Source organism: Phaethon aethereus (assembly GCF_964289735.1).
Source record: "Phaethon aethereus genome assembly, chromosome: 7".
Classification (NCBI taxonomy): domain Eukaryota; kingdom Metazoa; phylum Chordata; class Aves; order Phaethontiformes; family Phaethontidae; genus Phaethon; species Phaethon aethereus.
This window is the reverse complement of record NC_138583.1, coordinates 25,490,076-25,503,493: the sequence shown is the minus strand read 5'-3', so window position 1 is coordinate 25,503,493 and position 13,418 is coordinate 25,490,076. Positions and strand designations below refer to the sequence as shown.

The 13,418-nt window shown below is 48.1% G+C and overlaps 1 protein-coding gene across 1 annotated transcript in view; it reads right to left on the bottom strand.

Annotated features, from left to right (window-relative positions):
• The window catches only part of HPSE2 (heparanase 2 (inactive)), a gene marked incomplete at its 5' end in the record, with an annotated part of 110,677 nt that overhangs the window by 87,900 nt on the left and 9,359 nt on the right, over positions 1-13,418 (bottom strand). Inside the window, one exon of the mRNA XM_082002169.1 lies at positions 9,705-9,866. Within this exon, the coding sequence (XP_081858295.1) occupies positions 9,705-9,866 (162 nt within the window). The remainder of the gene's footprint in view (positions 1-9,704; positions 9,867-13,418) is intronic.

Sequence of the window (13,418 nt, the reverse complement as noted above, 5' to 3'; positions counted from 1 at the left end):
TTTTAAAGCTTTTTTGGTTTTTTTTTAGGTGGTTTAGATGGCCAAAATCAGTGTATTCCACCACCAGGGTGGAAGGAGATCTTGGTTGGAAACCCATCCCTATGCAGTGGTGGACAGCAATAACAGAAAACAATATAAGCCATGATTGCAAAGCTAAAGAAATAGCAACTGACTGCAAATTACAAAATGCAGAAAATTAATAAAGTATTTAAAAAACACAGAAGAAAAATTCATGACTTGCCAAGTTAATAGTGGGAATTTAAATATAGAGTAAAGAAGGGAAATGTGAACAGAGACATAGATCCATTATGTTGTGCAAACGATAAAGTTACCGATATAATTACAAAAATATAAACATAAGTGCTCTGTATTTGTGAAAAAGATCTGATGATGAACTCATAAGATGATGTACTTCACAGTTTACTAATGACCAAGAGATGTATTAGATAACATCTGCTTTAGATAAACACTGTTAAATCATCCACCCTGGATAATTTGCACCTCCGAGTGCGCTAAGGAGATCTCTGACCCGCTGATGCTAATTTTTAATAAATCTTGGAATGCCAAGTAATTCTAGAAGGGTAGGAGAGTCCTAACCCCGTGTCAGTGCTTAGGCAGGACTAGCTGACCTAGGGAGAGACAGCCAGTCAGCCTGACAGCAGACTTAGACAAAGTAATTAAAAGCCAATATGAGAATCTACCGATAATTCATTATATTCATGTCTCAACTAATTACCAGCCAACATATGTTGTACAGAATCAAGTCCTGTCTAACTGATGTTACGGCTTGATTTAAGAATTTGCATTAATAAAAATAATTTGGCATAACTAGATGGATAGAAGTGGCTGACAAGACAAAAAAAACTATATCCATTGCCTGCTTCCCGTCCCACAGGATGCAGTGTTTTTACCGATCATTTAGATAAATATAAGACCCTTAGAGGCAGCCGGCAGATAGCACAAACGTAGGTTATTAAATAATGAAAAAAACAGCCCCCGTTCACCCTGCAATCCAATTTGTATGGCTAAATGGCCACCATCCAACCAAGCGTGCTTTAATTCAGCCAAGCGCAAGATAACACACGTACGGGAAGACAATATAGAGCTCGTATCTCCAGGATGGAAAAGTCCGTCCTGCGTGGCCACAGCACAAAGGAGGAGCTACAAAGGGACTTTGGTGAAACGAAGCTCAAGCAGCCAAATCAATTCAGCTTCTGAAAGAGGAAAATCCGCAGGATGAAATCCGCGGGTGAAATTCAGCAGTACAAAGGGCAGGTACAAAAACCTCTGTGTAACGTAAGAGTGGAAGGAGCCCAGACACTGGCACCCTGGGGGTCTGCTTTAGGCTACAAAATCAGGGAGATCAGAAGCACAGGCTTATTGGGAGCATCTGAAGCACAGAACCCACTGGTAATTAGGGACCTTTAACTGCCCACACATTTGCTGGGAAAGGAAGACATCAGACACAGCCTTGCATCAAGTTCCTGGAATGCACAGAGGAAAAAAATTGCGAAAGAAGAGACAGGAACAACACTAGGAAGGAGGCTCCTCGAGGTTTGATTCTCAGCAGCAGAGAAAAACCGGGGAAAAAACACAAAGGTGGAAAGCACCATGGGCAAGGGAGCCAGAAATGGGTGTTTGTGCACATTAGGAATAGAAGGGAAAAGAGCAGCAGGGTAAAAGCAGCACTGTGTGAGGACGAAGGCTTTTCTAAAACTCAGAGGGTTGGCAAGTGAGATTTCGTGCAGAATGAAAAGGGAGTTCAGTGAAGATGGTGTTTTGTAAACACACAGCAAGATAAGGGAACAAATGCAAGTTATCTTAGCGTGGGGGTACAATAAGGGTAAATCGGAGACTCCTCCATGGCTCGCGGCACACGAAGGAGAAATGGAAACTCCATCAGGCTGATGCGGATGAGCACAAAGCAACGGCACCAGGAGAGAGGGGCAGAGCGAAAGAGCCAAGTGTTCAACAGAAACCGCTCACAGCGGGGATCACCAGCGGTAACGAGGAGACATTTGATAACTACATCGGTGGGAAGAGACAGACCAAAGAATTCATCGCCTCCTGAGCGGGGAGAAAAGGTTAATAGATTGGTTTATGCCACTGAACACGCCACAAGCCCTTCCAAAGCTGTTAGTGCATGTCAGCCCTCCCCCCTCCCACCGAAATCTGTTTTCTGTTAGGTTTATGCGTTTTCTTTATTCTCTACACGGCACCCAGAACTGGCTTGTTCTGGTAATGACATTACATATTATAATGTACATATAATTGCTAATTTTAAGATACACAGTTTATAAAATATCTTCTCTTGTGAGGCTAGTTAAATTGGACAGTAAATTCAATTTAATAAATACTGAATACATCATAAGAAGCCACATTCCCCACAGTTACGAAAGCAATAACCAAATCAGATAATGAGAAAGCCAAAGTGTTGCTTAACAGACTAGAGAGTGTCACCTGAAAAAGAGATTCACCTTCATGACCTCTCTCACACACACACACCCACCATCAGCACACTCTAATTAGTATTTTTACAACTCATTGTAAGAGGAGGTGGGGGATCCCAGGGGTTTGGCTCACAGCTGTCTCAGGAAGCAAAGAGGTATAAATTGCGACACAATTTCACAATAGCCAACAACTTGCAGAGGCAAAGCTGAAACATTTAATGCTTTTGTTGGGTCAGACTTCATGAAAAAGGATAACTAAGACCACAAAGCTAATGCAGTTAAAGGCAGCAGAGTAGAAGCGCAAGTCACAGTAGCACATGAGCTGAATGGAGATTACTTAAGTTCGATGTTGTCAAATAGGCTGAGGTCCATCAGCAACTATATCTGGGAATTCCTGGAAAACAAATGAGGCTTCAAGAGACTGGAAAAAGGCAAATATAGCAGCTATATTCAACGGGTTGAAAACTCAAGGAAATTGCAGACCAGTCAACATAACTTCAATTTCTGGAAAAATTTTGAAAAATCAAACAATCCATCTGCAAGGAAGGGCTGGAAGCAATAGCCCTGCCACGTGAAGCCAACCTGCCTTCTTGTTGAGCAAAAGAGTCTCGTATGTGAGAGAGAGGCAACAGATGTTATATACCTTTACTTTCACAAGGCTTTACCTCCAGTTTCATATAACATTTTAATTAGCAAATTAGGAAAATAGAGTCTGGATGAAATTCCATAGGGGGAACACACAGCTGGGTTAGGAAATGGTACACAAAAGTGCAGGCATGAACAAGCAATACTGTACAAAAAAAAAAAATCTGTGATTACGCAGGGGTCTACAGACAGGAGTGTCACACACAAGGTATGTTGAAATAACCCTGCTGCTCTTCTCGGTCAAAAAAGGCCTCGGCTACAATACTGGGCTCATTTCAAGGCAACACACTTCAAAAACAGCCCAGACCAAGTGGAGAGAGCCAAAGGGATCCCAACACAAAAGCACAACAAATTTTAAAAAGGGCTGAAAGGGACCTCAAGAGGCAGAATCAACCATGCATGTGTCATTCACCTTGAAAATAACATGGCCATGAGGAAAGAGCAAAAGAAAGGCAGTTGTTCAGTGTAGAGAACAAGTCTTTGGGGAAACATGATAACAAGCCTCAAATATGTAAAAGATTTCTGCAAAGAGGAAAAGAGTGCTGTAAACTGCTCTCCATGTCCATGGGGAGAGGACAGGCCGTAATGGGCTTAAACTGAAGCAAGAGATTTTAAAAACACCAACTCCATAATGATATAGATAATTACGCCCTAGAGCCCATAGCTGAGGGAGAGTACATCTCTCCCATCACAGGAGGTTTAAGAACAACAATAAAGCCACATCATTTGAATCAGTTAACAGTGATGTCCTCACAACCTGAGCAACACCGGTGCCCAGTCACTGAGCCTCAGCAACCTGCTGGCTTTACACAGACATGCTCAGGAATGCAATATATTTCACAGCTACGCACCAAACACCCTCAGAAAACTGTGTAGTAAAAATAAACAGCCACTTTGCTTCAGAATGAGCTCATATAAACAACTGATAACAGCACAAAAATACTCAGTTACAAGAGATTGTTTTTCAGTGTTTATTTTTCCCAGCACCGTCCCCTCAGTTCTGATCCCAACATGATCCCATCATGATCCCAACATCTCAGAAGACACCTGCAAACTGCCCTCAAAATGGACCCAGCAATTCTGCTGGTCATTAACTATGGGCTCAGTACAGATACTGTTTTAATGACATATTACAATTTTTCTGGTCCCTTCCTCCCAGGAACCCCCGCAGTGTTTCACAGTAATTCTCTCTCCCTCCCTCTTTCCCATAGGAGCTGATGACATTATTGTCTTCCCCTTGCTAACATGACTTCCCCACCAGTACCCCAGTTGAGCTAATCAAGACAACAAACTTGGGGAATTATTTTCACTGTGTATTTAGCTTTGAATGCTGCTGCTTCTTCTTCAGCCCTGATGAAGGATTCAAGCCCCCCAAAGTTTTTCCAACTGTATTGGCTGGTCACATAAAAGATACTGCCCCTCCTTATGCACCTTTCCCCAAGCGGAGTCCAGGTACAGCTGATTTGTCACGGAAAAGGCTAGAAGATGCCCTCTTGAGGTCCTTTTCAGATCTATTTTGTACAATACTATGGATAACGTGTATAACATAACATGCTGCGATGGACAGAAGGGCAGACAGCCTGATCCAAAAGCCACTCACAGGCCTGCTGCAAAGCCCCAGAGAGCACTCTCCTTGAAGGAAACCTGGAGAGCAAGCACAGTGCAGACCACCCCAATGCAGCACCCAGTAAAACAGCTATAATATGTATCACTGCTGTGCAGACCATAGGATGTTTAGGCTGCTGATCACTAACAAGGTGCCAAAGAGGCAAGGAAGCCACATTTACCTCTGCAACAACCCTCCAGGTCCCATCTCACAAGGTGGCCCCCCACCTCCAGCCCCACGGTGCTCACTGTAACTGGACATAAAACTGCATACCTGGGGAAAACTCCAGCAAAACCAAGCAGAGCAGCCTTTCTGCCCGGCAGTACAGGCACCAAAAGCACAGCTAGACCCAGCACCCCACAGGACAGGTCCCGGGCCTCACAGACATGTCCTGCGTCAGGACCACCATCTCACAAACCCCACAGCATTCAGCAGGAATAACAAAACCACCAGGGGAGGTTCACAAGTGCAGGAAACACAAATGTCACAGGTGCTCAACCTGAGCTGTGTGATTCCCTGCCAAGGAACAAGCACAACTGCGGCTCTCGCTATTTTTGGGGAAGAGGAGAAAAACATATTTCTATGGGGCAGCTTCTCTCTTGCAAGCTCTTCACACAGGCACATCACTCTTATCCGTGCTCCATGCCACCCCATGCGTGATTGCTTTTCAGTGGCCACACACGCTCTTCTGCTCTCGCATGATCTGCTTTGCTCCACTGTTATGCATCCCTGCTTCGGGAAAACTGGCACGCGCCCTCCATCACTACCACCTCACACACCCATACCACTTACCCAGCTGAAGAGGGTCTCTGCCTGGTTGCTAACATCTCCAGAAGTGGCCTTTTGCAAGGAAAGCCTCACAAAGAGCTCACAACTGCTGTTACAGCAGAGTTTAAGGTATCTAATGACCTTAACAGGGCTAACGGGATACCAATGTAGAACACCTGATTGCAGCATTGGACACGGACAGTGAAGCATGCTCCCACCTGACTTTAATCCCCCAGGTCTCTCTCCGTGCAGCTGGAAGAGACTCTCTGCTAACATTCTCAGCAGGGTGGGACTACGAAGGACCAACTGGGAGCATTATGAAGCCTGTTGGGAGGGTGTCCTCCCCTAACTGCTGCTTTTGGAGACTGTGTTGCATGATGTGATGGGGCAGGGGGCTCCCACCACACACCCTGCTGTCTCCTCACCGGCTTTTTGGTGCAGATGTGGAGTGGTAGGACAGGCTGGGGACCTGTCATCATCAGTCTCTCGATGCAGCGAAGTAACCCGCGTTGTAGCTTCAAACAGAAAGTAGAGCAGAAAGAGGAGACGTTTCTCCACTCTTCAGAATGAGAAGTGGGGTACTATTTTGTTTCCTTGGGATGGGCACTCCTGAAAGCAAATTTATGATTCATCCTTGCGCCTTGGGAAACTCAGTTACGCTTAACACTTCACGCTAATACAGGAGGGGACAGTTTTTCACACATGTCTATTGACCTGAGCAATTCTATTAGGCTTAACAGGCTTTACTTAATAACAGTGCAGAAACCTGCGGATATCCAATTTCGTAAAGCACAAATGCAGACAGGAACCCAGCCCAAACCGACACCACAGATGGAGGGTTTCGGATTTAATCTATCAAAGCTCTGCCTGCTGCTGTCCCGCTCTCCACAATCTCACTCCCTAAAACCTGCTTGCACGTTGTGTCTCTGCTGCCCCGGGCAGTTCCTTACACCTCACCTGCTGCCAGCCCAATGCTCCAGGGCTCCAAAATCACCTTACTGTCACCTGGACCTTTCTCCTGCGGGCTGCAAAGGAGGAGATCCTGCTGTGACAATTCCAACTTCTGCTCCTGCTGATACAAGCCGTAGAAGAATCAGCGCTTGCTCCACCTGACTTGACTGGGAAGGAGCAGAGAAGTGTTTCTAGTGAAAGATTCCTCCTCCTCCCCTATGCCACCACGGGCTGAGCTGAGAGCCCCGGTTCCCAGAGGGGAGCAGGCGATGCCGTGCACTCTCCCCCAGCTCTGCCACAGGCTCACCCGAGAGCATCAGAGATGCTGGTCTGTGAAAAGAGATACCTATCTCTGGGCAGCAAGGGGGAAGCAGCAAAGATTAATAAGCCTCAAAACATTATACAGCATTTAAATAGTACTGTCACAGATCAAAGACTGTCACTCATCTCAGAGAGGCAGGCTCGGTAAGCCTAGAAAGATCACGTACAGAAAGCAAATGCAAGGTGCAAGGAAAGCCTGCAGACAGGAGCCGAGGAAAGCTCATGCTTGTCTAGAGAAACCGAAGTGGCCTAAGCCAGAGTCTAACATGTGTTCCTGGAGGAATGAGAGCCAGAAAGACTGCCTGGTTTCACTCAGTCTCAGTTGTGTCTTAGCACAAAAAAACACATTTCATTTTAAGACACCCTCTTACCTTGGAGATACCTGTTGCTGGGATCAGCTTAAATCCCAGTGCAAAACCACAACCCTGCCAGATTGCTGAGATAAGGAGCACACTGGGAACCATGTGCAACTGGTGAATGGATTTAAAAAAGCCCCTGATTTACATTGATGCCACAGGGACTGCAGAATCATACTCCCTGCAATCTAAGAGCTTTCATTCTGAAAGCGATGAGGATACTGCATGGAAGTTTGATGGCAATATCACTTGCCCACACTTGCAGACAGCGTGGGAGGCCTGATCTATAGACTCTCAAGCTGCTCATATAACTATGTTATCTGGGAGGAGGAGGAAGAGAGGGGAACTTTTTATCCAAATCACTACAGTGGCAGCAGTAGTAGCATGGGAATGAAGATGCTTCACGGTGGTATTCCTACTCCCAAGCTCTCCTAGAGTAGCTACCCCATGGTAAAGCACCTTTATTCTCACATGACTTTGGGCAAGATACTCCATTTACATTTCTTTGGTATAATTAAAATGCTGCAGGAACTAGCAGTAGCAGGAGCCCCTCTCAGAGGTGTGGGGTTGAATGTTCCTCCAGTCTAGGTTGGACACTGAGTACTGAGGGTCAATCACAGTACAGGCACTGCATGAGGCCAAGTCACTCCTGGATACAGACCTCCAGGGAGGAAATCCTGTTCTCAGGGATCCCCCGGATACTCCATCCCTGCAAACTCAGTCCTTCACCATGCCTCTCCAAACCAGGTCTAGATCCTCACTCCTGAGCCTCGCCCCATGTACCTTGCTGCTGATCTGGGGACTCCCTGCAGCACTGTACAAAAACATTGTGCAGAACAAAAAGAAGTCCTCAAGCAAACTCTGGCTGATTGAATTTTAAAGGTAAGGAATGCCCTTCTACAACAGATGTACAACCCCCTCTGCCCACCCCAAACACCAGATCCATCACAGAGAAGGGAAATATTTACACAAGTTAGTAGAGTTCCAGTTAAATATTATGCTTAGCTGTCTAGAGTCCATGTTCTCAGACTACGCCTATGAAATAAAAGATTAAACTTCATAACAATTATGAAGTTGCTCTGCTCACATTCAAAGGGAGTTAAAGGACATTAAAATAGTTCTTTGCATAATATTCCACTGAAATTGCTCTCTCATCCCTGGAGAGTTAGAGCTAAAACCCTCTGAACTATCCTGTAAACACACTTGGAAAGGCTAAGAGCTGAGCTGATAACCAGGTAGCACCTCTGCTCTGCAGGTTCTGTAAAAAATGTGAGCAATGCCAGAGAGCTTTTGAAGCAGCAAGAGAAGGAGGATAGGGGAGAGCAGCTTCTCTTCTCAGGGAAGTTTGTTTAGTGGAAAGTAAGCAAGTTGTCAGGGGAAAAGCTGACAATGTTGATTCCAGCAGTTGTACTGGGAATAAACAGCCAAGTGGATGACGTTACAGGGAATGAGAAAGGGCTCTAAGGATCCCATTTAAATGCTGGGCTTTCAGGAATGATGCGATTCAGCCACGCTCGTGGCCCCAGTGCCTACCAGCCCGCTGGGCCGAGCCGTCTGCCAGCCCTGGTATCGCCATCCCACCCCTGTGGGGTCCCCGAGAGGTCCAGCACAGCCGATGTCCCCAGGAGAGCCAGAGCTCACTGCTGCACTGCTGTCCCTGGGAAGGACGCAGACCTGTGCTGCCTTAAAGGCAGGGGCTGGACATTGAATTAGGGACGGCGGCAGAGGTGGGGAGGTTGCGCAGGACCCGCTTGTCTCTCCCAGCCTGGCAGCCAGGGAGGGCCACCACGGAGCTTGCCCTGTCCTCCCCAGCCAGAGCACAGGGCGCTCCCTCCCATAAAAATCGGATGCCTCCCTGCCGTTCACAGGAAAGGGACCCGGCAAGAGGAGAAGGGGCTCTTGTTTGATTTATTAGTCTCTTCCTCCTTCCCATCGTCTGTGGCTCATCCAACTGTAGTGATAAGGAGAACAGCTATGAAAGGACACTGCTGGCTGCTGGGATCCCATCCTCTGCCCACTCACTGCCTGAAGACATCAGTCCTTTACAAGCACCATTAAATGTGTATCCAAAATGTGGCAGTCTCCTCCATCCTTTGAGATTCTGTTCCCTGGATAACACAAACAGTTGCCAGAAAAAGAGTATCCTCTCATCTCTGTCTGGGCCATTATCCCTTTATATTTGCTCTTTAATATTTACTGGGTTCACACAAAGTGCATGCTCTGGAAAGAAAAAAAAATTAGCTGCAGCTTAAAGGACTCCAAATTTAGTAATTGCTGCAGCCCCATCGACGTGAACAGTTAGCAGGGAGATTTCTCCAGCACTTCACATGCTGTGGTATTCTGCTTAGGTCAGGCTGCAAAAAACACTCTGTCCAGGGGCACCAAATCTGGAGTGTCTGCGTAGGTGCCAGCTGCAGAGGCCTTATGAGTCCACCACGAGTTCCTGGTCTTTTCCCACCCAGCACCCAGTAATCTTGGTAGGAAACAGAGGCAGCCAGAGAGATGCTGATTCATACAGAGGTGAAGCACCTGAGGGTTTTAACACACCTGTGAGTTAGCAAGAACTAGCTCCAGCTCCTGGCTCCAGAGCTGGTCTTGCAGCCTTACCTGTTAATGTGAGGTTGCTGTATGTGTTTGAAAACTGCTCCTTTAACAAAACCAAGTGCATCTGAGCTGCCTTTTCCCTCTGTAGCTCCAACATTATGTCAGGATGCTGGGCGATCTTACAGCCTTTCTGCTTATCCAGGGCAATGTCGCTGCGAACAATGTCTACAGCAAAAGGGAAAGAAAAAAGGGAGATGGCCAAACCTCAGCTTTCATTTTCACCAGACACTTGGATCAGAACCAGCCAACATGACAGCCACACAACCATCACTCAGCACGAGCAAGCCAAAAAAGGGTCCAAACCCCTGGGATCCACCTGATGAACCTTCTCTGCTGAAGTCTCCTTTTCTCCCACAGACCTAACACAACCTACTGCCCCTTCCATCCTTCACCTGCCCTAGCAGTTGATCTGTTACAATGATGACCCCTCGCTTGCAGGGAAGTGCAAAAGTCTCCCAACATTTATATATGAGCCTGTTACTGGTGTGTTTGACATTAAATAATGAGCAAAGACTAAATCCCATTCCAGTGACCCCTGGCTTCCATTTACCTTTGCCTGTCAAAGAGGTGATGAAGAAGGCTTGTTTTCACCTTGTTCTAGCTATCACAGCTAGAGTTAGGTCAGCATGGCTTATGGCAGGTCTCTGTACACTTCTAACTCCTGACATTCAATTAAGGAGGCAGGAAGCTTATTTAACAATTGTTTTCTCTTCATATGAACATTTTATAAGTCATACAGTGGAATGAGAATAAGATACTCCCTCTCCTGGAATTGCTCGCCTGCTGGGGAAATGCAAAGATGGGGGTAGCAGGGCAGAACAAGAATCAAGTAAGATGTATCCCATCTCTAAACAGGAGGGCAGTGGTGCAAACTAGTCCTTGCAAGGTCCGTTTCTGAGTTTAATAAACTCTGTAACATGCTCAGATCCACAGGCACCATATGCTTACAAAACCCTAGGCGGCCAGCAGTGATAAGAAAGGATGGAAGTTGGAGTTCTTCCACCGCATTGCATGAGATCACCCTTTGCATCACGAGGTAGTGCTTTGCTTGGTTTAATTCCCATCTAGCCAGAAGTTTCTGAAGGGGCTTATTGTCAGAAGAGAGTGACGTCTTGCTCCACATACGCTCTCCAGCTCCATTATTGTTATGCACATCAAGGAACACCAAAGTTGTTTCCAATATTCATGCCTCTGTCTTTCAAGGTGTCAAATCTCAGGTTCAGCAAACCCAGGTTCAAAGCTCTGCTATGTCTTGGGCTGGCAAGGAAGGCCCTCCAAAGGTGGGGTGGAGGACTGGAAGCTACCTTCCTGTCTCCGAGTCTCATCCTAGAGTCACTACACTTGTCTTGCCCAGGCTGTGCTCTGTCTGTCTCTTCACTGCATAGTTTGGGACTGACACAGTTTGTTTAAAGCCTACCTAAAAAAGACTGATTAGAACAATAATGTCATAAAAGCACCTGTGTTCTGTAGTTAGGGACACGAGTTCTCTCCTCCACCCACAGCTAGCATACTCAGGAGTGGAGATAGGGCAGCATCCAGTTAGCATGAAAATATGGCTCAGCATTTCCACATCCAGCACAGGGGCTTTAATGCAGAGAGACGGGATGGAGCAAGAGGAAGGAACAATGTTCATCTGCAAATTATGAGTACGCACCCCCCAACAACGAGCTTTTGGTGCACAAGCTCTTAGGTAGACAGTGAATAAGATTTGGGCCTACCCAAACTCTGCAGAACTAATGAATGACACAATCCTGAACCCTTTTGTGTGAGATTTGGAGAACTAAAGATTGAGAAACATAACCTTCTCACCCTCTCACACCAGAAAGAATAGTGCTATAGCTACTGGTGTCACCTGGAGCTCATCGATAGTCATTCACCTTCCCAGGTGATGGATTTCCTTTTCTACAGAACTGAATGCACCTATTGTACACCCCCCACCCCCCATACAAAATGGAAAAAAACACATCAAGGAGACCCTGAAGGAGGAGAAGACTGAGAGGCAGAGAGCTTTGAAACTAGGTGCTCAAGACACTGTCTCCAATTCTCTTCAAATTGCTATAAGGGAGTCCAGGCTGGGTCGAAACAAACTTGTTTCCTAAAAGGTATGGAGGGCTCCTAAAGCCCAAATCAGGGTCCATGTGGACCCATGTGGTGGAACCATTGGCCTGGGGCCAGGGTCCCTGCCCTCACAGTCAGGGTCCAGGACAGCACCTTGGAGAGTGCAAGGGGATGTGGCAGTGGGTCTGTGCGACACCCCTACCTCCATCTTTGGGGACCACAGGTCACAGCAAACACACGGTTGGGCAAGGGATGGCCCTGTGTGCACTGTCAGCAGGGTCTGGTGACAAAGGGCAGGCCCAGGGGACAAGACCCAGGAGTGACGAGCAGGAGCATTGTTTGGAGCCCTGTCCTTAGTTGATAAGCTGTTGTGATGGGGATTAGCATGAGGAAGTCAAGTCACATTCAGACATTCAGGAAGCAGAGGCAAGGTATGCAAGGTCGTGGCTTCTCAGATTGATGAACGACCCAAAAAACTTGTCCAAGACCTAAAAATGGAGGTGGACCCCACATTCACTATAGCTCCAGCTTAAACAGTGGGCGGATGTCTGGGATATGAAGCTCTTCAAAGAACTCAGTGCCTGGTCATCCAGACCCCACCAGGCTGTACTTGGTGCAGGGGAGGAGGCAAGGGCAGCTCTACACCATTCTTCTGAACCAGCAGCACCAAGGGAAGAGGGGTGGCAGGCCACAGCTGCGGGGGGCTCGGGAAAGCTCAGCAAGAGCAACCCAGGGGAAACAGCCAGTGAGGAGCCCGCAGCCCTCAAACCTTAAAAGAAGAGACGGAAAAGGGAAAGATGCAAGGAGAGGTGTACTCCAGGAGGTGCTGGGCAGGGCAGACCCCGAGCGGGAGCTCCAGGAGACGGACACTGCCTTCCATCACTTAAAAAAAAAAAATAGAAAAAGAAATAAACTACCCAGCAAAACACGAAACCAAGCAGCTCCTGCCAGAAGTGCGAAAGAAGAACTCCAGATGTGCGAGCCCCAGAGGACGCCAAATGGCTTCCAAAGACGGTAGAGGACGAGCTTTGCCCCGAGAGGGGCCGGGCCGGGCCGGGCCGGGTCAGTACCCTGGCCAGCTCAGCCCCCGCGGCGGCGGCCCGGCCGGCGGGCCCCAGCGGCGCGGCGCTGCGGGGCGGCCCGGCTGCGGCGCGGGTCCCGCGGTGCCGGGTCCGGCGGCCGCCGTGCGGTATGGCGGGAGCACACCCGTGTGGCGGTCAGGTGAGCTGCGGCTGGCGGGAGACGCCGACAAACGCAGTGGAAAAAGCCCGGCGGCGAGGGGCACCCGCCGTGGGGCGAGCCCCGGCCCCCGGCCCCGCCTGCCTGCCACCCGCCGGGAGCGGCGGCGGGCTCCTACAGGAGCTCCCCCCGTCGCCAGACTGCGACCCCCGGATGGAGGATGCTGCTTTTGCAAAGGCCGGTTTGTGTGCCCGAGTGCCTGCGCACTTCTCTGTCCCGCCTTGGGACCTGCACCAGAGCTTACCCGGCAATTTGTAAGTACAAGTTAGAAAACACCCCTCGGGTGCGACACGGGCACAGCAATCCCATCCCAGGGCAAGATGCCGATCCCAGGGCATCCCAGAGCTGGCTGAGCTCTAGCAGTCCCTTTCTGTGAGTCGCCTGCGACAAGGGGTTGCACTAACCGTGCACCATACCAGT